Raw genomic sequence first — 25,000 nt, 5'->3', positions numbered from 1 at the left:
TGTGTTTGTGCACGTCTTCAGATAGAGAAAGGCTGGCATTTAGAAGTTGAAAAGGCGAGAAAGAAACACTCTGTATAATTTTTTTTTTTTTTTTTTTTGCCTGTGAAAACCGTTTGGAAGGTTAAATCCTATCCAGGCTGCATGTGTGAATACCTGTTGCACATGAACTAACAAATTAGCAGAAAGAAACCAAGTTTGACAGGCAGTGCCAGGCAGGCTGAAACATCCAGGAAAATAAGTGTTCTCCCCGGTGATGGAGCCTCTTCCTGAAGCTATTTTTGTTCACTCTGAACCCCCACATTCATGGAGAGTAAACCGATCCATAAAAATACATAATAAGTAATTTTACACGTATAATGCTCATTTGCATGTGAATTAACCCAATTTATGGCCATAGAGGCAGACTTTGTCAGTGCACAGAAGATGCAAACAAGCGGTCGGGGCAGAGGAGAACTGCGCCCAGTTGAAGATTTGTCACATTTTTGCACCACTCAATATTAATACTTGCTGTGCCTCAAACGAGGTTAAAATGACGGTGACAGCTCAGATCTGTGTGGTGATAGATAGATAGAGAGGGAGATACAAGAAGTTCTTCCTTCTGCACTTGCATTTTCTTCCAGGTATAGATCTCACAGTGTCTGATAACTGATTATTTATTTTAAATAAGTGGAAAAAAAAAAAAAAAAGACCAAAAAAAAATCCCTTTTTCTCATCCGACTGCGTATTAGATTTGATACTGGGAAAAGCCCTTCGTTTACTGCGAACAAATAGTTCTGTTTTCTTGCTGTCGTGTTTAAAGTAAATAAGTTCTCGTCCCTCCAGCACTGCTGAACTCATTCACTTCCCAGAACAAAGCCATTGTGTAGAGGTCCACAACAGCCCTTTTCTCTCCTTCCCTGAGCGGGATCTTCCCCAGCACAGCAGTGTGCTCCCCAGCTTTGTGAGCCGTTCGCCACTGTGCCAGTGCTAAAAGTGTGCATGCTTTATTTCACAGAAGAAATGAAGGAAGATTATGACACTATGGGGCCTGAAGCCACAATTCAGACCACTGGAAACAATGGTACAGGTAAGGCCTTGCATGGAGTGAGCATCACTTTTCTTTGGGATCGCGTAGAGCTAGCTGTGCATGAAGAGTGAGAGTGACAAAACAATCTATTTCTTGTTTTCAGTTAAAAAAATTGGAAAATACTGACAGAATTCTCCTGGTTTTTAATATTCCCCCCCCAACTTGATCACGAGAGTGCAGTGACCAATTCATGCAGTGAAGAGTCCTCGCTACCCCTCCTGTGTCCCACAACATTTTAGCTCCAAATCCTTGTAGCTGCATCCTTGGGAGATAATAGTTCTCTGCAGTGTGAGATGTTTTCCCAGGCAGAGTGAACCTTGGATAGTTTAAAGTAGCTGGGCCAAGACACAGTGGCCTTTTAATGAGAGAGACTGTTCAAAGAGCTTGATAATGACGATGCACCCTCCTTGGCAGCCCCAGATTTGGGTGGTTCACAGAGTGAGCTGCATCAGAGACTGAAAACATCTTTTCAGCAAGACACACATAAACCCCTTACATAGATCCATAGACACACACACTTTAAATGCATATTTATGAGATTATAATGTTTCTGGCTAATATTTTTCTTTTCCACTTTTCGCATCTCTTTCTTTCCCCTCTTCTTAGAAATCGATACATTTGGTGGCACAAGAAGTGTGACAGAGATATTTAGCAGGCATCACCTCTGAGCCATCTCTCTTTTTCTGTAGCAGAGCAAATCAGCAAAAGGTTTCTGTTGCTATTTTCTAATCCAAATGAATTCAGGGGTTTACCACGTTCTTTCCAAAGGCTCCACTCTATCCTCAGCACAGCTGAATGCCATACATCACCCAGTGTTTCTGCTGCATTTTGTCACAATTTGAGATGTTGCAGATAGATTTACACAGCTAAAAGGAAGAGTTTTCTAGTATAAGTACATTTCTATGCATTACATTATGAAATGTAGTTCATAGGTAATACTCTCCACAAATATTACTGTAAAAGGTGGCACCAAAGTCTCACAAGGATTTTATTACTCACACTTTCCTAATGTTGGTAACACCCACATAAAACCCCAGTGCTCTTATTAAGCAACACAAGAAATTTACTTTATCATTCTTCAGGGGGAAAATAATAGGAAAATAAAACCGTGTCACTGCTTTCTTCATCTATTAGATTTATTATGCATGAAAGGAGGGTGGCACGGAGGCACAGTTCATCATTACGTATGTACTTAATGATGTTGCTGTGCAGAACTGGCTACATATGTATCTCAAAAGCTTATTTTATTTCCAAGAGAAGGCAATAAAGTGACAGATTGTGCTTAGCACTTGGAGAAACAGGATTTTTAAAAGACATCTGATTCAGAAACAAGGCTTGATGGTTATCTGAATTACCATTACCAGAGCCTTTGAGGTCCCCTATCAGTCCGTGTGACTTCCTTTGCGCATATTTTTCTTACCATAACAGCCCTTGACTCTTTCATGCTTGCAGTGTGGTCTGCTTGAAGGGGAGGACTTCATGTCCTCTTAGTCCCTTCCCTTCCAATATCTCATGTCCTTGTCTTCCAGCTCATCACCGGCCTCACAAAATCTCTCTGGGGGTGCCATCGAGCCCTGGCACAGCCCCTCTGCTAACCCTGAGTGGGGTCTGTGGGATGTCCTGCCTCTACTGGAACCAGTTTTCCGTGGAAGAAATAGGGGTTACCTCTACCCAGCTTGAGGCACTGCAAACCCGTGGCTCAAGGAGTGCTTTGCATTTAGCTGGTCTGCATTTAAAATGCAAGAGCTTCTCTGTGTGTTGCTCCTATCAATTCCTTCCCCAAATGTCCTGTGCAAGTCCCAGGCTCCTCCTTACTCTGGCTACGATGGGAAGCTTGCTCAAATAACCACCACAAGTTGCTCTGACAGTGTTTAATTCAAGTCTTTTTGTCACTGAGATGCTCAGAGCCTCTTTCAGTGGAGGCCAATGCCTTCTACCTGTTGGGTAGGACAGGTTTCTTTAGTTGCTGCAATCTCCATAGACTCTTAAGTGCAATGTCAGATTACTTGTGCATAATAAATACTCTGATGAATTAAATGCTTATGCCAATCTTTTCACCTTGAGTGGGAGATGCCAGGTGACTATGAGGACCTGTAGTTTCCTTTATTAGGAGTAAAAGCTCCCCTTCATGCCCAATGAGGTGCCTCAACCATTATTTGACATGGAAAGGGAAGAAATCAGTCCCTGAGCTGTTGGAGATCCTTCCTGAATAGTCTGGGAACTGTTCAAAGTTTTCTTCTTCAGCCTCACTACAGGCTTGGGGTGTTTGACCTCAATTCTTCCCTGCAGGTTATAGGGGATCTAATACTAATGTTCAGTAAAGTAGCTGAGGTGAGGCTGAGACTCGACCCAATGAAAACATACATCCAACCAGAAAGTTTCTGTAGGTGCATGCAGTATCTGTCGTGTACTTTTAGCATCAAATTCTCTGCAAAATGTCATTAGTAGAGCAAGAAAACTAAAAGAAAAGGTCTCTGTTATTAAATTATTCTGCTATTGTCAGAGTGGCCACTTCTTAGTGGTACTTAAAGAGAAATCTTGTTATCCATACGTTAATCAGCTGCATTTTTATAATGAGCCATGGAAGCTTCATAGTGAAAAAGCAGAAGTGACCATTAGGCTGATAATTTAGGATTTTGGTCCTGCTAAATGAATTTGTAAATATTTCTGAGGATATCTGCAACAGGGACTTGAAAAAGTGATGTTTAGCAGAAGAGGTTTTTAAAATGTGAATGAAGAAATTCTTATGGCTTATTTTATTCTACCTTTTATGGTTATTGCAACTGGGATGCTTGCAGAGAATGCATTAACAAAATCCCTGTAAACAAACAGAAAAAATTTCCTGGTTTCGATTAGTAACATCTGACAAAATTCAAGTAAAGATACCTTAACATAATTTAAAGAAAGGAAAGAAAAACTTTCAGGAGGAGGCAAACATAACCAAAACTTGGCAAGTTGGAGGACAGGCCGTTTTCAGGCTGTAATCTGTGTGTACCAATGGGGGCCTCTCACTTCCTGGCTAATGAAAGCTGTGGTTTTATTAGCTTTGTTTGCGATTAAGGGCAGCTATCACCATCTCGCAGGACGAGTTCCCACACAAAATAACTGGTCTCCCAAGCTCCTTGGACCTCTCTCCCACTTTATCTTGAAAGGTCCTAAACGTCTCCAAAGATAGCTTTCCTTAATGTGTTTTATTTTTATGTGACACAGCCACATCAGCTTTTGGAGCTGAAAATATTTCTGCTCTCCAGGCTCCAAAATTTAACTAAAAAAAAAAAGAAGACTTATTTGGTGAGGTTACCCACCACAGATCTCGCTGAAATTCTTGCCTCTCAGGAGGGGATGTGCAGTGCGTGTGCAGTGTGAGCCCACAAGGAGTCTGGCAACATGGCTTTGTACATGGAAAATAAATCAGGGCATGGAGGGGGGAAGCAGGTCTTCCACCCAGAAGTCGAGAGAGAAACCTAGTGGTTGTCAGATGGGTCTGGGTCTTTTTAGTACCTTTGGGTGAGCTTCCAGCCATGTTTGAATTGTCAGTAATGTTGCTGGTGAGAAACCAGACCCACATGGACACTATTTGTGTTAATCTGCAGCATTGCAGCACTGGTTGTATTGTTTCAGTGAAGGATCTATCAGCTTTTCCACCAAATCCCCTTGTTTTTAGGGGTTTATAATGTAGACATAAACATTTGCTTTAGCTCCTGGATTGCATGCACAGACATAGAAGCTCAATAATCCTGAGAATTAGGAAGCCAAGGCCGGTAATAATGCAGCAGTCCTCCACAGCCTGTTGGATCAGCCTCCAGATAGACGTGGGGACATGAATGAAGAACTTCATTTGGGTTCGATTTGGGGATGGAAGCTCCTAATATTAACTCAGGCCTTGCTTGGTGGCTTGAATCCTAATCCTATAAATGCAGTTGCAAACTCCAAGTATCCCTAGTTTACCTGGAGCAGAAAAGGGACACATGGAACCATCTGATAGAGCCATTCCATTTCTCCTCTCTGGAGAAAAGCTCTCTCTCCTTGCTTCACAGGTAGCATTTATTGGCTCATGGCCTATATTTGGCAAAAATAAACTTGTTTTCCTTGGATCTATTGCTAAGACAAGAGAAGGAGTGGAGCTTGGGTAGTGTTAAGACAGAGGGTAGATGATCTTGTAACACTTGGAAAATGTAAGCATAACAGGGGAATGAAAAGTTAGATTTACAGCATAAAAAGTAAAGCCTCAGCTTTTTTTTTTCTGATAAAAACAAGAAGTCCTATACCCACTGTGATGATCTTGTGCATAAGGTATACTCAGTAACCACCATTTTGTCACATTTCTTTCCCAGAACAAAATGGAGGTAAAGTACTCCATCTTCTCCACACTCACACTCCCCTTCTCTAGGAGCTGCTTTATTTTGGGGTTGAAAGAGGAGAATGGTTTCTCATGCTAATAACAAATGGTAACTGGAGCTGCAGTAGGACCAAGAGGAACTCTGTGGTGGTGTAGCCATTCCCTACAAAAGCACTGTGATAGGAACAGAAGTTTCCTTCCGAAACCTGGGTCCCGTGCCCTGTGCCATTTGGTCACTGTCACTAAAATACTGCAGAATGGTTGAGAAGCTGCTCAGCTCATATGAAAAATAGGGCATATTTGTCTCAGCCAGAGGATTTGATTTTATCGGCTAAAGGGATGAGGTTTACAGAGACGGATATCTACTTTTATCGATGACGCCAAGATCAGAGCTTCAAATCAGGCACTGCAGGCTCCCAGTTGTGCCCCAGTCAGAGGTCATGTCTCATTTTCACTGCCAGCATCACTGCATTGCGTTTTCGTAGGAAACTGAGGCAAAGCATTTCCCCGTTTCTAAAGACCAAGGAGCTGGTTAGTCTCTCATTTCCAGTGGTTACAAACCATAACCCCCTTGATTTCCACGTGTTTACTCCATGTTGCTCCCTGGCATCTCTGACACCAGGATTGTGCTGTTCTGTGTTTTACTTTTACATGAACTTCAGAATGGTTCATGGTGTTTCCTCGTTTCCTTATTTCACTTCAGCAGAAATACGTTAAAAATTTAATCAATCATAAGCTGTTCTTTTCATTTATGGTCAGGTAAAAACAAGTATCTTTAGTGCCCTGCCACCAACTGTGTCTTTCAAGATTTGTTAATAAACAAAGAAACATAATTTAGAGGAAGAAAATCATAATTGCCTTTTTATTCTTTTCTAGTATAATTACATTATTATTTTTCTATAACGTCCCAGAGTTTTGGGGTCTTTCCTGTTAGCAGTGTTCATACTTGGAGGAGAAAAGCACATTTTTTGTAACAGGATGCTTTGTGGCTGAGCATGCATTATGTTTCATGGACATTGCATGGGTAATAAAAAAATTGAGGTTACATTTAAAGAAACGAAGGAAAACTCTTATAAGGACTGTCAAAGTGGTTTTGGGCTTGGTGACCCTGTTATGGTCCCAACCATGTGGCTCTATTGCAGAAATCATGAAGCAGTAAGTTTTTAAGACAACCCATTCTCTCATTTTAAGTTAATTTTTCGAGGAGGAAAGAAAAAACGAGAAGATGTGAGCGGTTTTCTTCTTGTGCCTGACAAAGAGCAGCCTGAGGCACGACCTGTCTCAGAAAAATTCGGTCTTTTACTACCTGCAAGTGCCTTCTCCCATGCGGGCACTGTCCTGGGATCTGTGGGATCCAGGGGTAGCTGAGCTCAATCTTGTTGGTTGAGCTGTGCTCATGCCAAAAGCTGTGGGACCCCCAGGAGCCCCATGAAGGTTGTTCAGGTTCCAGCAATGAAAGATTACCTGCATTACCCAAGCCTCATAAACTTCTCCTGCTGCCCTGTAGAGCCCCGTGTTCTTGTTAATTTAACTGCCTGCCCTTACTTCCCTCCACACTGGTGGAAAGCCCACATTAATTTTATTGGGAGCTGGAGCAAGGCCGATGAGAGCGAGGATCCAGCTGCAGCCCCAGCCTTGTAGCTCCAGTACATCTGCTCAGCCTCTAACATTGCTGACCAGCCCAAGCTCTCTGGGACGATGCACTCAACCACCCTTTCTTTCCCTCCTCTCTTATTTTAGTGAAGAATGCAAATTGCACGTCGGACTTTGAGGATTATTTTGCCAAAAGGAAACTGGAGGAAGGAGATGGGCATGCAGTCAGCATAGCAGAGTACCTGCAGCGCAGCGACACAGCCATTATTTACCCTGAAGCCCCTGAGGAACTGTCTCGCCTTGGCACTCCAGAGGCCAATGGGCAAGAAGAAAATGGTGAGGCTGTAATTCATTTTTAGCCAGTATCCTGACCTCGTGCAGCTGTTGCAATTATAAATGCACTACATGCCTGGGTGTTTACCTTAAAAATTGAAGAACAGCTGCAGCAGCATGGAATTTCATGAGCAAAGATTGGGGCTGTAATTTCAGTGTATTGTGATTTTTTAGTCAGCACATTTGTATTATTTGGTGGGTGAACTGAAGAGCTGAATTTAAACAGGAGAAAGGCTGCTGCTCTACTTGGGAATTTGGGAAGTTTTTAATAGAGTTTTAACGCAACAAAAGATGGAGTAGCCAGACTATTGCTCTCCAATGCCTTGATAAATAGTTGGAGAAGAGTCAGTAGGAAGGATTCGGTCAATGGCATAAGTAACGTAATGAGCTGGGGCTGGAATGCAAATTGCCAATTGATCAGGAAAAGTATTTCTTAGTTTTCCAGCCAGCCAGGCCTGCGGGAGGAGTGATGGCCACAATTAATTTCCCGGTGGGGTCCGGAGTGGGCCCTGCGAGCCTGCCGTGGGCGCGCGCGGGTGCCGGTGCCTCCCGCCGCCCATTTGGAAGCGCCGTCCCTCCCTCTCGGGCGGCAGATTGCGGCGATTCCTCTCATACCATCCCGGGCAATCAGCCCATGAGCTGCCATTGATTTGCTGACCTTTTGGCCTGCCTCTCTTTCCTCCCCCCCCTCTTCTCCACCCCATCCCGGGGCGCAGACCTGCCACCTGGAACTCCAGATGCCTTCGCCCAACTGCTGACCTGCCCCTACTGCGACCGGGGCTACAAGCGCCTGACGTCCCTCAAGGAGCACATCAAGTACCGCCACGAGAAGAACGAGGAGAACTTCTCGTGCCCTCTCTGTAACTACACGTTTGCCTACCGCACCCAGCTCGAGCGGCATATGGTGACACACAAGCCAGGGACAGATCAGGTGGGGGGCTGGTTTTAAGTGATTTCTTTCTGTAATAACCCCTTAGAGAAACGATATTGCTTTGATTGGCAATCATTATTAATTTTTCATGGCATTTTGAAGATGCAGATCTTTTAATGGTAATAGCTTTAATTGAGGTCTAAATGATTTTTTGATGGTCTCTTCTAATATGATTTAATAGTCTTATGTTCACGATCGAATGAGTGTGTTAATTTCTAATTTAGAAATTTTATTTGCACTTTAACTTGACTTTAGTTTCGTTTTTATGTTCCTCAAAAAGTGAATGAAACTGTAGCATTTTAATTATACATTATTAAACATCTCAGCAATTTTAATTCCATTTTTCACCTAGTTTTACTTTGCAGTGTTGCAAATAGGAGCTCCAAGACATACTAAAAGATCCGCTAATATTTTTTCATTACTTTTTGAGTAACCTTTTCAATCACATGAAATTATGCGTATTTTGTATAATCGTTTGTTAGACATAATTACACATTTTGAGAAGAACTCTTCCGACAGTACATATAGGCTATCATTTGTGATTGTGCCACTAGAATTGGGCATTGCTCTCATTTGTATAGCCCGGCAGCGTATCTGCGATAAATCAAAGCCATTTTTTCCTCAATGGGGTATATGTAATATTATATCAGTGCCACATTTAAGGAAATGCTGGTGTCTCAAACAGGTGACTGAGCTTCTCTAAGTGCTCCTAGATGGGCTGGCAATAGACCTGTGCCACAAAATCCTTTACACACCAGAAGAAAAACTGCTCCTAGCTGGAGAATTACTTCTAAATACCTATCTTAAGGAGGGCTGTAATGGAAACTCGAATGGCATGGTTAAAAGTTGAATAAATAGATGTGTGCATTGTGTCAAATTATAGAGGCTTTATGCCGTATTTATTTTTCTTAAAAACCTGAAAAACACAATCAACTGGATTTCTCTTGGTAGGTTTTTCTCAGCAGAAGGTAAATTCAGTTAGGCAAACACACATCTTCCTAATCATGCGATTTTTGCAATTAGCATTTTTGAGAGAACTGTATCTTTTGCTTGATCTTAAATCAATATAAATGACTCCAGAGCGCTTTCTCCTATTCTTTCCTTCCCATGGCTTTTCCAGTAGGCAAACACATTTTCCCATGTATATTTTTCCTAACCTGATCCACCGTAAGGTTCTTCCTTTTGCCTCGTATCATTAAAAACACCAGGGGAGGGAACAAAACCCGCCTGGATATTTATCCAACGTAACTGCCTGAAATTTCACATGCGAGAGCGCGCTGGTACTGGCGCATTATGAATGGTAGCTTTGGTGTTGAAAAGTCCCCTCATTTGCTCGTGGCATTTACAATTAGTAAATTAAAATGATTGTATCATATTAACAGTGGCACAACTAAAGTTTATAGTAGTCCTCAGAGGGCGATGGGGGGAGACAAAACAGCTGTTGCTGTTTGTTTATGCAACTCAGCAACATATGAGCGCGGGTCCCTCAATGGCGCGCGGCGGGCTGGGCTCTGCTTGATCTTTGAAGGTTGCTGCTGTTTGAACAAACCTCCCTGTGTCCCATGTAACACCATCTGTCTCGCCAGGAATGTGGGAAGAGGCAGCACACCCTCGCAGTTGTCATACCGTTTCGGCGCTGCCTTTTTTTTTTTTTTTTTTTTCCTCCCTTTTTTTTTTTTCCGCTCTTTCCCCCCCTCCTGGCTCCTGCAAAAGGCTTTTGTGTTGTGGTTGCCTGCAAAAGGCTGACCTCCTACCTTGAGCATCCAGAGTGGTTGGCTACATGATTATCAAGATAATAATTAGTTTTTAATTAATTATTTTTTCCTCTCCAAATTCAAAGTCATGGGGCTTTCCTTGCTTGTTGCAAAAAGGTCAGCTGCCTTTGATTATATCTTTACACTGCTTTTAACTTTCAACTTTCCCTCGCCCCTCAGAAGAGCACTGGGGGAAAACATGGCCCGAAAGGTAGCTCAAGTCTTTCCTGCTGCTCTGTGATTTTAAAAAACATTTCCAGCAGCAGCTTATGCTGAAGATGCAGTCTCTCCTGCTTGATAATGAATTAAATCTTACACGAAATGCCACTAACAACAGTGTTTCTCTCTTTCCTCCACACGCAGTAAACAGAATTTTTAAACAAGCTGAGTCCCACATGTTCAGAATCTGCTAGGAATATTAAGAGCCACAAATCTTCTTATAAAACTGTTTCTCTCATCGTAAGATACCTTAAAGCAACACATTTCTGATGAGAGACTTAGGAAATAATTCTAAAGCAAATATCGAATGCTCATGTGAAAGTACTTTCTCATTTGTTTCGGTTTACTGCCAACATTTTGATTTTTATTGCAACACTGATGAGACAAATAAATGTACATGCAGACCTTTTGGTCCGCTTGACAAATTCAGAGTCACATTAATTTAATTTTTGTTTTTTAAGCTTGAAATTCATGGTTTCTCTTGCATAAAATTCATGTTGGTATCTCTTTTTTTTTCCTTCTTTTCCTCCCAGCACCAAATGCTGACCCAAGGAGCAGGCAATCGCAAGTTCAAATGCACTGAGTGTGGCAAGGCCTTCAAATATAAACACCATCTGAAGGAACACCTGCGAATTCACAGTGGTGAGTAGCGGAGGTGCTGGTGTGCTCATTTGCATTTTGTTTAATTAGCTGAGTTTTAAAGACTGCTTAAAATTTACACAGTTCTGCTTCTGGCTTCTTGGAGCTACCAAGGTATTTCATAAGTGATATCTGAGTCATCCTCATTTATCATGCTGTTAATACCATGGTCTCGCTAAAAGATTTGGAAATAGTAAAGCTTCCTGCAAATAATATAGATTGTTTGGCAGTTTGAGTTCAGAAGCATTCATTCATCGCTGTGCAGAAGGAACCTGAAGAGTCCATTATATTTTCCAAAATAAAAAGTCCCCCCAAGTGAAATGCAGCTCATATTCTCAGATAACAAGAACCTGCCAAGCCTCTCAGATTGAATGACTTGGGCATTTTGGCTCTCCTACTTGATGCAGAATCCAGCACACAAAATGTCACCAGGCTCAGCCCAGGCACAAACTGACGTGGAGGTTCTAACATCAGGACTCAGTTTCTCATACTGGTGCTCATACCCAGTGAAAATTCCATTTTAGGGGAGAAAAAAACCAAAAGAAACAAACCAAATTTGAACAGTCTTGATTTGATTTGACTCCCTTCCCCACAGGGTGCTTACCTGTGACTTGCCCTGGTCAGTCTGGAACCAATCTCATACTTTGATAGCTGTTGTCAGCTGGAGACCCTGGGTCCAAACTGAGGTCAAGATCTGTAGAAAGAGGAGGGTAAAGCAGTGGTGGTGTGTGGCCATGTTCATAGAATTAATATTTCCCTCACTGCTAATCACTGGATACACAGGCGATCAGTTAGATACCAAATGCAATCTCTTGCAATTATAGCAGCAAGAATGATAATTAACATTTGGTTTTAATTATCATTTTAGGTGAAAAACCATATGAGTGTCCAAACTGCAAGAAACGTTTCTCCCATTCTGGCTCCTACAGTTCGCACATCAGCAGCAAGAAGTGTATTGGTTTAATCTCTGTAAATGGCAGAATGAGAAACAATATCAAGACGGGTTCTTCTCCTAATTCTGTATCTTCCTCTCCTACTAATTCAGCCATCACACAGCTGAGAAACAAGCTGGAGAATGGCAAACCACTTAGTATGTCTGAGCAAACAGGCCTACTGAAAATTAAAACAGAACCACTAGATTTCAATGAGTACAAGGTTCTTATGGCCTCACATGGGTTTAGTGCAACTAGTCCTTTTATGAATGGTGGACTTGGAGCAACCAGCCCCTTGGGAGTTCACGCGTCTGCTCAAAGTCCAATGCAGCACTTAGGTGTAGGGATGGAAGCACCATTGCTCGGGTTTCCTGCGGTAGGCAGCAATTTAAGCGAGGTGCAGAAGGTCCTACAGATTGTGGACAACACGGTTTCCAGGCAGAAAATGGACTGCAAGGCTGAAGAGATCTCCAAGTTGAAGGTTTACCATATGAAGGACTCATGCTCTCAAGCCGAGGAACAAGGAGTTACCTCCCCCAATATTCCCCCCGTGGGTCTTCCAGTAGTAAGTCATAATGGTGCCACTAAAAGTATTATTGACTACACATTAGAGAAAGTCAATGAAGCCAAAGCTTGCCTCCAGAGCTTGACCACAGACTCAAGGAGGCAGCTCAATAACATTAAAAAAGAGAAGCTGCGAACCCTAATAGACCTGGTAACTGAAGACAAGATGATAGAGAACCACAACGTGTCCACTCCATTTTCATGCCAGTTCTGTAAAGAAAGCTTTCCTGGTCCCATTCCGTTGCATCAGCATGAGCGTTACCTGTGTAAAATGAACGAAGAAATCAAGGCAGTCCTTCAGCCTCACGAGAACATGGTTCCCAACAAACCTGGAGTGTTTGATAAGCAAACCCTCTTGCTGTCATCAGTACTTTCTGAGAAAGGAATGACTAGCCCCATCAACCCATACAAGGACCACATGTCTGTACTTAAAGCATATTATGCTATGAACATGGAACCCAACTCTGATGAACTACTGAAAATTTCCATTGCTGTTGGCCTTCCTCAGGAATTCGTGAAGGAATGGTTTGAACAAAGAAAAGTCTACCAGTATTCAAGTTCCAGGTCACCATCACTGGAAAGGGCCAGTGCCAAGGTGGCGCTGGCTGCCACCAACAACACTCCCACTAAAGACTCTTTGTCAGCCAGATCTCCAATAAAGCCTGTGGACTCTATAACTTCACCATCTATAGCTGAACTCCATAACAGTGTTACTAATTGTGATACTCCTCTCAGGCTAACAAAACCTCCTCATTTTACCAATATTAAGCCAGTTGATAAATTGGACCACTCTAGGAGCAATACTCCTTCTCCTTTAAATCTTTCTTCCACATCTTCTAAAAACTCCCACAGTAGTTCTTACACTCCAAACAGTTTCTCTTCTGAGGAGCTTCAGGCTGAGCCATTGGACTTGTCTTTACCAAAACAAATGAAGGAACCCAAAAGTATTATAGCCACAAAGAACAAAACAAAATCTAATAGTGTAAATTTAGAACACAACAGTGTTTCTTCATCATCTGAAAATTCAGATGAGCCGCTGAACTTGACTTTTATCAAGAAGGAGTTTTCTAATTCAAATAATCTGGATAAAAGCACTAACCCAGTATTTGGTATGAACCCATTTAGTGCCAAACCTTTATACACAACACTTCCACCACAGAGCGCATTTCCCCCAGCCACTTTTATGCCACCAGTCCAGACCAGTATTCCTGGGCTGCGACCATACCCAGGACTAGATCAGATGAGCTTCCTACCACATATGGCCTATACCTACCCAACTGGAGCAGCTACTTTTGCCGATATGCAGCAAAGGAGAAAGTACCAGCGGAAACAAGGATTTCAGGTAAATGGTTTCAAATGTTTTCTCCTTTGAAAGGCTAGAGTTTAGTAATTTGTGATATGTTCTCTTAGAGAAGAAAAAGCCCAAAGCTATAATCGACATTTCCAACAAAATTAGCAGAGTTTATTTAAGTCTGAACTTGGAAAGACGTGGTGGAGTAGGAAAATTAACTGCAGTTAACTTAAGAGTACCTCTACTTGGATTCAGAAGCAGTACCGATTACTTTGAACAGGCATAATGACCTTTGGTCTGTTAAGAGTTCAGCCATTTCTCATTAGATTTGTATAGCATAATAATAATAATAATAATAATAATAATAATAATAATAATAATAATAATAGTAGTAATGTCCATAGAAATGCATCCTAGAGAAAAAAAAAAAAGGAAACTTTTTAGGAAAATTTATCTTTTCAGGGCATAACTACATTTCACCACAGAGAAAAGGTGCAGTGGGAGACCCCTTTGGAGTCACCTCCACACTCGGACACAAAGCTGTATCCCTCTAAGCAGATGTCCATACAGCCTCATAGACACTGTAATCCATTGAAAGCCTTCAGAGCTTCCTTCTCCATATTTTTGGTGGATTGTTCACCTACCATTCATGGGAAAGTTGTCCTCTCTTCTCACAAATGTCTGGGGGATAAGAAACATTGACCCATAGCCCTTTCCTTTGGGCCACCTACTGCTCTTCCCAGACCCTTAGTCCTCTAATCCTGCCAGTCATCTGGAACAGCTTGGAAAAAACCCTAGTGATTAAATGAAATTATTTGGAGAGGTAGCAGCCAGGGCCCTTAATTGCAGACAAAATCTTTCCCTGGACATGTAATCTGGGTCAGCACTTTTTCATGCCCAAGTACAACCTGTAATTCTTCCCTCAGGTTGTCCCAGAATCAATGCAGGTATAGCAAAGGATTTTGTCCCTTGCATGCCTGAAGTGAAGAGCGGCTCCACAGAAGTCTTGTACTTTTATAGCCTTTTGCTGGGTGTATTCAGATATAATGTACAGAGTTTAGTTAAATGAGATTAACTGATTATAGATTAATAATTTTTTCTTACATTTGCGCCTGTTCCCCCATGTCCTATTACCATCCATTAGTAATTTTACTGACTAGTAAATGTTTTATAGTTTCAAATGTGAAAATCAGGTATGGTTTTACATTACAGACTGTAATCCCTCTTTGCACAATAGGAGCATAAATAGCACTGCACCTCCATAACAGCTGTTCCACTATTCCAATTTACAGTACATCTGCCCTCTTTGTAAATGTATTTAAGCCTATTTAATCTTCTCTAATATTAATTAGTGCAAACCTAGTCTAAGAAAACTGAACTGTGTGATAGCAAATGGAAATGTATGTTATCATGCAAGTTTGCACTCTCTTTGGATCGAGACAAAATAAATATCAAGAAATTTAATAATTTACTGATCCACATTCATTATTGCTTAATGCTGAAGGCTGTTTTAACATAGATAGAACATTGATAAAAAGTGTTATTAATATTCCCTATTTCAAATTACAAAATTAAATATAAAAATATAGCTTGAGGCCTTTAGTCGGGAGACATACATTTAAATGGATTGCATAATAATAACATTTGTACCTAAATATAAAATTCAATTAAAACCTTTCTACAGAAACAGAATACATCCAAGTTTTGGAATTTTGAAAGGAATGATCCCTTAGCTGTTGCTTATATTTACCTCTGTAAAATAATACAATACCTTTTGCTGGCCATGAAGAGCTTCCCCTTTACACTTTATTGGAAATATTTAGCGGTGATATGGTAAATACTGTTGGTCTGTGCAAATCACATTACTGCAGAGTGCTCAAAGACAGAAAGTTGGTTTGAGGCATAGAAACAGAAGGCTTCTCGTTATTTCCATACTTTCCATCAGCTGTAGCTTCATTATTCATATCCCTGAGCTGAGAGGGACCACCGAGGCGTGATTTTAACTTCCCTGGGATGGTTGGTGGGCAGGATGGGCAGTGGCAGTTGCTGACGAGTGGTTCCCTCACAGGGAGAATTGCTTGATGGAACCCCAGACTACATGTCTGGCCTCGACGACATGACGGACTCCGACTCCTGTCTGTCCCGAAAGAAGATCAAGAAGACAGAAAGTGGCATGTACGCATGTGACTTATGTGACAAGACATTCCAGAAGAGCAGTTCCCTGCTGCGACACAAATATGAGCACACAGGTAGGGCAGCTGTGCACGCCGGGGGCAGGGTTGAGGGTCGTGCTCTGTTCTTCCCAGTCTTCCATGAGTACATTTGTGCAGGTGCTGAGACTTTCAAAGAATCATTTTGCTCTGTTCTGACTTTTTGTTTGTTTGTTTGTTTTTGGGTTTGCTTTGTTTTGTTTTTTCTTTTTGGTTATTGTTTGGTGAAGGGCAGTTGGGTGTGATGGGGTGAGTGTTGGTAGGTGCTGTGGCAATCCTCATCTCCCAGGCCGCGCCCTCTTGAAATGAGACAGACCCTAGAATTCAAAAACAGCTGCAACTTGGTCAATGCAAAGTCTGGCATGGGAAGGAAGAGTGACAGTGTATTTCTTGTTTCTTAGACACGACCTGACCCTGCTCCATTTGATCCAATAGGAAACCTGCCGCTGATGTTAGCAGCTTGAGAGCTGGCTCTGTCCAAGTAATCTGAAAGTCAACAGCTCAGGGGGGTTTCCTCTCACTGTGATTTTGCACACCAGCAGCACGAGCAGGTTGCATTTCACTTTTTCGCTTCCCAGTTAATGGCCAGGGAAGGTTCCCTCCTTTCCTGAGTAGGAAGTGATTTTTGCCTTGTTCAAGGAAGCTTGCCAAAGCTCACCACAGACTGTCAATTAAAAAAATACTTTGATTTGAAAAAGACCTTCCATCACACCTATGCTGGCTGTGGCTCCCCTTACAGAGAGTGCTCCCTTCCCCACTGTCAGCCAGGACAGAGCTCTCTGAGGGCCACACATTGGCTCAGCATGTTTCATTTAGGGGAAAGTGGGGCCGGAGCTTCCCAAATAATTGAGATATCAAGTTATGTTGGACAAAGGGAATGTGAATTATCATCTGAATTATTGTGCAGCAGGACATAAACCAAACTCCAACTTCCTAGAGTTAGAAAAAGTTTACTCAGGAGGAAACTTGCCTTAACTTTGAAAGCTGAGTCCCGCTTCAGGAAATGAAGCAAGTCACATCATCCTTCAATCTCACCACGTGAGGGTAAAAACATTATACCTCTCTATTAATACGTCTTCCAGGCCCCACATAACCCCTTGGCTTTTCACAGATGAAAAAATTTACAATTCAGAAGTGGACTGTGCCTTTAAAACAAAATCCTTTACTTTGTTATTTTTCCTTCTTATACTTTTCTTCCAAACTTTAAGCTAATCCCACAAAGTACAATACAAAAGGAAGTTAAAATACACGTGGGATTAGGAAAGAAAATTAAAAGCAACATTTTGGACTGGATCAGCCAGTTCATTGGCAGAATGTGCTTCCCACTACATTATTCAGATCAAATTGTTTATTCAGTAGAAGAAGCTTTGAAGGCTTTACGTCCCTGCACCTTTCCTCTCCTGAATGATTTTATTACAGCCATCTGCAAACATTATGGTTTACTACACTACTACTGTAAAGCTCTTATGTTAGAACTGGCCTTCATATATATCGGGATCTGGACATATGGTTGAATCCCATAAAGTTGGTAGTCCATAAGGTCGACAGACATATGGTTGAAAGGCTGAAAATTTGACAAGCTGAAATGTGTGCAATCACCTTGATTTGCAAAATAAACTGCATTCGTAATAGCAAAAATATGTTATGGTCTTGAAGTAGCATGGGAACCTACTGCCTAGAGAGATGCCACACAGCTGCAATGGAGAGATTATTCTCCTGCTTCTTTCCTCTGTCCCTTTTGGCTTCTCAACTTCACGTCCATCAGTTTTATGGGACTCAGCCTTATGATCCAGAACATGTATAGGGTGTCAGATTTAATACACTAGAACTACAGCACATCATCAGGCTGGAGCCTGGCATTTAGGGACAGGAAGGATGGTCTTGTGGCAGAGGCACAGGCAGTGAGAGCGCTGCACTCTCCCCTGCCTCACCACAGACTTCCTCTGTGAATTACAGCAAATAGCTTCAGCTTTCTCTCACCTTCGCCCATCTTTGAAACACGGGGAAATGATACCAGCCTGCCTCTCTGGGGTGTTGTAAATACTAATTCATGATATCCTGCTATGGAGCTCACTGGATAAAGTGGGAAGTACTATTGTCAGGGATGCGTTTGCTTTTATGGAGCCTCAGTGCATCACAGCAGTGTTTGAGGGGTTGGGAGCTCTGACAGGCTTGGCTGGGCCAGCCCCAGTACCTGATACACGGCCTTCAGGAGGCACACTGCACTGGCACCCTGGCTAATGGCTCAGGTGCATCTTAAGTGAATTTCAAATTATTTTGATAGTTTCAGGCAGAGCTTGTAATTGCATTAACAACATAGGTGTGAAGCTGCAGTCTGTGTTCAGTGGAAGGAACCGAATTGAAAGTAACACCCACTTCTGCCTTTGGGGTCATTTTAATAGCAGGCCCAGACTTTTCAACCAACTATTTGAAACATAAAAAAGAGAAAAAGGCCTTTTTTTCTGAGGGTGTTGCTGTTTTCTGAGCAGCTGATCATGACCTGTTGTAGCTTCATTAAAAAAAATGTTTTAGAAGAAATTGGAATGCTTCCTGTCTTTCCTGGAGAAGCACAAAATAAGGGATGTTTATAACAATCTCCTTTTTTCTGTGTAAGAATATATATGTTTTATTAGAACTTTGGGGCAATCAGATTTTTATTTGTCACCCCTTCTCAAGGTCCATGTACCTATTGCAGCCAGTGATAGAACAAGGGTTAAAAGAGTCAGACAGAGGCCTCTAAGAATTTATCATAGAGGAATCATTTGGAGCAAAACATCGACAGGTAAAACTACATAAGCTGTCTGAATCATTGTTTCTTGTTAATCAAGTGTTGTAAAGGAGAAAACAGGAGTGGTTAGGTGTTGCAGTGGGGCTGAGTTTCTGTGCCAGGGCAAGAAGAATGGGATTTGGCTAGTTCTTTTTGTCAACCCAAGAACTTTCAGTAGGACCATGTGGCGGGCCGCAGACAAAGAGCTCTTTGATTACCTCTTTACACCATGCCTGCCACAGCTGGACCACAGTAGAAAAAAGGGCCACAAATTTCACAATCCTTAGTTGTTAATTTGTGCAGTATTGGTGGTATTCTGTAATAGCTTTCAGCTTCATGGGGAGAAGGAAAATTTACTGTGTTACTGCAATGAGTGAATTGCATTGGTTCTGGCTCATCTGAAATTTAGTGTAGAGGCCACCGTTTGTTGCAGAACCAAATTCTGACAATTTAATTTTGGGATGCCACTGAATTTTGAGAGAAGTTACGTGTCCCTCTTAAAGTATGAACTCCACAAGGCCCTGTTTCCTTAAAGCCAGGGGATGCAGCCCTGTAATTAGGGTGCAGAGCATGGCAGGTAGTACAGGCATTCAGGGCTCACATGATTTTCTTGTGGAGTCTTATGGACTCATCCTAATTTGGACAGGCTGAAATTAGTTGAGCCAATATGGGATGTGTCTAATCTCAGATTTTTCCAAGCTGCTTAGCACAAGGTTCAAGACACTTTCCTTATGAAAGGTGAAGAAGGTGGTTGCCTTCATGGCAAAGCATCGACGCTTTGGCGAGTAAAAAATTCTTTGTGCTGCTGATAAGGATAAAAACCAAGAGTGAGTGAGTAAGCAGGAGAACAAACAGAATGCAGCATTTAGAAATACAGAAGTATCCTGGCTCCTGGTCCAGCCATGGAGGAGTAAGGTGAAGGTTAATGTTTGTTCTGCCCTCATCAACGCCCATGTCTGCCACACACCAGCTTTGTTGGAGCTTCACGGGGGAACTCTGAGCATGCCTGCTCCACAACAAAAGCTGGAAACAGTTTTTCAGAATCCTACCTAGAAATTTAAAATCCTTTCATTGTTGTTCTATATTACATCATATTCTATTTTATTACTTGTGCGGGCTGTTGAGGGCCTCATAGCTGTGCTAGGGCTTTTATCCTTTCCTCTTCCACTGTATATTTTATTAAGACCTCTTTTTTATTTTTGTAGCTTTCATGCTGATGCAAGCACTAGTTTTATTTCCAGATTGATTCTGTAAACTAAATATTGTTCTTGAGCCTGGTAGCAAATCAGCTCTCTCTGGCTAGTATTTTGAATTCCCAGCTTGGGAGTTTTCTTTATTTAGAGCTTGATTCATAAAAAATTTACATGCTATTTAAAGGTTAGTTTTTCTTTACTCTGATACGAGTTTAGAATTCCCCATTTTACACTCAAATAATAAAAAAAAAAAGGATATATTCTATGTTTGTGTCTGCAGACTAGGTCTCCTGTTGAAAATGGAACAGGTGCAGCTTGGGCAATTATATATAAATTGCATTTATCTTGCACCTTTGACCGCTTTGCTATGCTCTGGCCACTAATCCATCTCCATTGGGACTACATCTAACATCCAAACCCCCGAGCAGCTTCAAAAGAACTGCCTCTAAAAAAAATAAAGACAAACTGTCACAAAAATGTTTCCTTCTTCCTTTCGAAGAGTGGGATTTCTGTTTGGCCCCCTCCCATGGAAAAGAGATCCACTTGCCTTAGGCAAAGGGTGGGTGATATTTAGTCTGGAACCAGTGACAGCTTGTGATCTGATGTCTTCTGACTTTTATACCACTGCAAATAGGAAATGCACAGCTTTTCAGTCAAAGACTTTTAGCCCAGGAAGATTGAGAGATACTCACTATCAGAGATTTTTTTGTTGTTGTCATGTTTCAACAGAAACACAATTTTAGAGACTTTGCAAACAGATTAGTTATGATTTCCCCTCTGTAGATTGAACGTGGGCTCCGAGGGGAACCTGTGTTTCGCAATGAAGAAAAAAAAAAGCCCCAAACATTTCTTTTAGATATTTGAGAGAGGTTTATCATTTAATTTTGTTGCAAAATGTGGCATCTACATTACTCATCCATCTGACGAAACACAAGTGTTTCATGAGCCTTTCTTTGAGCCTCCTTGGGTCCATCTCTCCAAGCTCCATTCCCCATGGGTGACACAGGGGATCTTGGATGGGATTGGAGACAACCTGTGGGGTGGCGTGTCAAATCTGCTTCCTTTTGACTTATCTCTACTCCAATGATGTTAGGAATGTCGTGACACTGCATGACAGGGCTCTAGGTGACGGCTTCAAAATGAACAAGAGTGGGTTTAGATATGAGGGAGATATCATTAGATATTAAGAAGAAAGTCTTCACCATGAGGGTGGTGAGGCTCTGGCCAGGTTGGATGGGGCTTAGAGCAGCCTGGTCTAGTGGAAGGTGTCCCTGCCCATGGCAGGGGGTGAAATGAGATGGTCTTTAAGGTCCCTTTCAACCCACACCAGCTGGGGATCCTATGGTTTTCTAAAGCTGTAGGTCCTCCTCATCCACCTACAATTGCAGACCTATCCCTAGTGTAAAATACCTTAGTCCAGTTTTATTTTATGACCTACTAACACATTGTAGGGATTAAACACTCATTTTAAATGGCTGAAACACTGGGTTTTGCACATGAGGGGAAGAAAATAATTCTGCAAATGTTCGGAAACCTGATACGTTTAAAAACATATTTCAATTAGTGTTGTAACAGCTGCACACTGAGCACTGCTAAGGTATGTTGTGTGGTGTCTGAACAAAGAACTTTGCCCAAGCTGTCAGGTTCCCTTAGATCAAAACTGAGGCCTTGATATGGATGTGGTAGACTAAATAGCTCTAGCATTGCCTTTTTAGTAGTAACATAAATTAATATGAAAATATGAAGTATTTTAATCTATTCATTTCTAAATTAATTCATAAAATATGGATGATTCCCTGCCAGGATACATCTGTGTGTGGCACGAATGCCACGTGCAAGGGATGGATGAGCAAATCAGGCAGAGACTGAGGGACGAGCACATCACCCAGCCTTTGGAAGGGTGGGTGGAGGCAAGTCTGGAGGAGAGCACTGGAGGTGGTTGACTTCTGTTTGAGGAAAGAAATCCAGTTTTGGGAGCTGGATGGAGCACAGCTGCGGGGCGAGAATTATAGATAGAATAGTTTGGGTTGGAAGGGATCATTAAAAGCCATCTAGACCCTGCAATGACCAGGAAAACCTTCAGCTAGACCAGGTTGCTCAGGGCCCCGTCCAATCTGACCTCAAATATTTCCCAGGATGGGACAGAGAAGGGTGTAGAAGGCATCAGATGCAGTGTGCCTTAAAAAAAAAATCAGGGAATTCGAGGTAATGGAGAAGTGATGGTGGAGAAGTGGAACAAGACAAGGGTTGGGCTCGTTGATGTTAGGGAAAAGTAAGCCAGAGGGAGGGACTGAGATAACGTGGGCAGTTCAGTGAGGAGGACACCAGAAAGGTGCTGAGGGAAAGCAGAAAGTCTGCAAGGAGCAGGAAAGAAACGAAATTAGCAATTATTGAGGTATTAGCGAGGGGACACCGATGTGTTGCTCTGAGGGTGATCAGCAGGACAGCTGGGTCAGGGCAGAGGTTCATCCCATTGGGTGTTGGTAGTGCTGGGAAAGCTCCCAGCTCACCCGTGAGGGTTTTCCACCGGCACTGTTGGGGTTTGAGAGCGCTTAGGCTGAGAGTGCTTTGGGATTTTAAGCTAATTTGAGTAAGTGACTTGATGGTGCTTAAATCTCCTGAGCTAAGACTCTGGGATTTCCCCTTCATGGCTAAACTTGTGGCCTGAATCGCAGGTAGCTGACTCCAGCTCTGGATTTGGTGCACCTCTAGGTCAAGGCTGGAGGTTCAAAGCCAAAATACATTTATAGCTCAAAGCCCAGAGTTTTCTTTGAGTTTGACTTTTAACCAACAGGTTAAATTGGCAGAAATGTAGATTTAGGAAACAGTTCACACAAGTAATATTGCTATAGTTCAATATATCAAGTTTGAATTTTCAATTTTACTATAAAGAGAACCAAAGGAAAAAAAAGGAAACCCTGTATGTCTGCAAACCTAGGAAACTCTCTTACAAAGAAATGCAGTTTGAGCCCTAATTTCCAGGCATCTACTAGTTTCCCTGTCACTTGGGTTACTTTAGCTGTGGTTTCTCCTGTATTTTCCTTGCTGCCAGATCTCCCCTTCATTTCATAACACAATTTTGGCTTCCTTGAGGATTTGTTAATCACACCTTATTAAATGTGAACTTTCACAGTGGGACTTGAAGGTAGCTGTGACTGGATAGAAAAAAAAAAAAAAATAGCATAATCCTTGGTATTCATTCTTAACAACTTTGCTATGAAAGTGGAGTTTTTTCTATGCCTGACTTTCCGTGCTCTCCTGTCCCAGGGAAAAAAAAAAATCAGATCAGGTTCATAAAGAAGCAGCTTGAGTTTTCTTGGAAGCTGAGATCCTCCAGTGATCTGAAAGCATTTATATTTTTTCCTGCTGCATTTCCTTCCATGCTGGTGTTTCCTAGCCCTTTGCTCTTGGCTGGCAGTCCACCATACTCATCCCCTCCTTGCTTTTGCTTCTTCAAAATTAAAGAAACACCACACTTTCACAGCTGACAGGCTGGAAGGGCTATGGTGTGAAGTTTATTCCTGTTCTGGTCACATGCTGCATGAGCTAAGTATGATAAATACGCTCAAGGAATGAGGCCAGTTCACTAATAAGTTCCTAACGATCTGCTCTAGCAATAGGACATGCAAAGCAGGGATCCACATTTCAGGCACCAAATACCAGGATTTTAATATCCATGAAAAATCGCATGAAGTATAAAATGATGACCACTTGGCACCGTACCAGCCTGCATGGTTGCACCACTCAGCTGAATGGCACTTAGATTATAATTTGACATTTCCAAAATTTTTTGAAAAAAATAAAATCTGGCTGAAGGTACTAATGTTTGATTTTATTTTTTGCCTTCTGCAATCTAAGTTTGGTGATCGGTCTTCACTAATTCCAATCTTTGCACCATATGTTATGTCTGGATATCTCACGGTTGCATCATGCTTTGCTGAGTTTTGTCGTGTGGCATCATGCTGACAAGTATTTTTTGTCAGCTCTATTTTGGAATTAAGCTTTCAGTATGGCAGTTCTGGAAGGTGTTGAAGGCATTCCTGTGCTATTTGTGGCCTGGGATCAACCAGATGTGTTTAGGCTTGGCACTGGTTTTGAGTTTCAAACATTGGTTCGAAACTGTCTGAAATGCCAAAGGAAATACTGTTTTCTGCAGCTTAACACCACTTTAGCACTCAGCGAGTGGCTGACAACATTTTATTTAGAAACCCCTTATGCTTCTGTGGCAGATGTATGTATTTGTATTTGCTCACGTGGTGGGGGGGAAAACGTCTTTCTGTCCTTGAGGGCTTCCTCCCGCAGGCAAGGGTTGACAGAGAGTACCCCTGGGGTGGGTTGGGGTGGGTCCAGCTCACCCCTCATGGTTGGGGTGGCTCAGCAGCAAACCCCTCACGGACTCAGCGAGTCCCAGCTCTCTCTTGCTGTCACCAGACCTGTCAGGAGCATCCCAAGGGAATCCGTGTTGGCTCACCTTGGGGTGCTGCATGTGGGGAAGGGTTGACCAGCGGCTGGCTTGCGGCCACGTGGCACCACCGGTGAAGGCACAGAGATAAGATGTTGGCTTCCTGCTATTCATCAGCCACGTAACAAAGAAAACTTTTAAGAAACAAAGGCTTTCTCTACAGGCTAATCTCCTCAGCGAGGCGGGGAAAGAACTACGGCGTGTATGTGATGCTGTCAGCAGAATTATTTATAAATAGGGATATTTTTCGAACATTTTCATGGGTGTCAGCTGCTCGCTAGAGCTGCCAGTTTTCCATTGATGCTCTCTGAGTCATTTTCTTTATTATCCTGAGCTGCTTGAGTAAAATTACTACAATCAACACCATGCAAACCCTAAGTTGTAGCATAAATGTGGGGTTGTTGTTGTTGTTGTGTTTTTGGCTTTTTTATTTTTGTTTTCATTCTGCAGTGGAAGAAAAAAGTGGGATGGTTTGGTGGGAAGAAGAAGAAAGTGGGGTGGCTCAGTGGGAAGAAGAAAGTGGGGTGGTTCAAGCGTTGTGTTGCTTGAGTATATTAAGGGGTGGAAGGGGAACAAAGGGGTGAAGAAGCCTCCCATTTGTGCTGCGGTAACCCACGTGGTCTTCTTGTCCTCCCTTGCAGGAAAAAGACCACACCAGTGTCAGATTTGCAAGAAAGCATTCAAACACAAGCATCACCTGATCGAGC

General features: G+C 42.2%; 1 protein-coding gene across 2 annotated transcripts in view; it reads left to right on the top strand.

Annotated features, from left to right (window-relative positions):
• Nucleotides 1-25,000, top strand: part of ZEB2 (zinc finger E-box binding homeobox 2) — a 115,019-nt gene that overhangs the window by 88,205 nt on the left and 1,814 nt on the right. For both annotated transcript variants that reach the window (XM_066190425.1, XM_066190424.1), the window contains 7 exons: nt 995-1,066; nt 7,146-7,334; nt 8,048-8,262; nt 10,769-10,877; nt 11,743-13,712; nt 15,730-15,910; nt 24,935-25,000. The exon at nt 24,935-25,000 is cut by the window's right edge and continues 1,814 nt beyond it. In XM_066190425.1, the coding sequence (XP_066046522.1) occupies nt 995-1,066; nt 7,146-7,334; nt 8,048-8,262; nt 10,769-10,877; nt 11,743-13,712; nt 15,730-15,910; nt 24,935-25,000 (2,802 nt within the window). The remainder of the gene's footprint in view (nt 1-994; nt 1,067-7,145; nt 7,335-8,047; nt 8,263-10,768; nt 10,878-11,742; nt 13,713-15,729; nt 15,911-24,934) is intronic.

This window comes from Chamaea fasciata, unplaced genomic scaffold (assembly GCF_029207755.1).
Source record: "Chamaea fasciata isolate MVZ Bird 193981 ecotype frontalis unplaced genomic scaffold, bChaFas1.0.hap1 SCAF_8, whole genome shotgun sequence".
In the NCBI taxonomy this organism is placed as follows: domain Eukaryota; kingdom Metazoa; phylum Chordata; class Aves; order Passeriformes; family Sylviidae; genus Chamaea; species Chamaea fasciata.
Note: the sequence above shows the minus strand (reverse complement) of the source record. Positions and strands in the feature narration are given on the sequence as shown.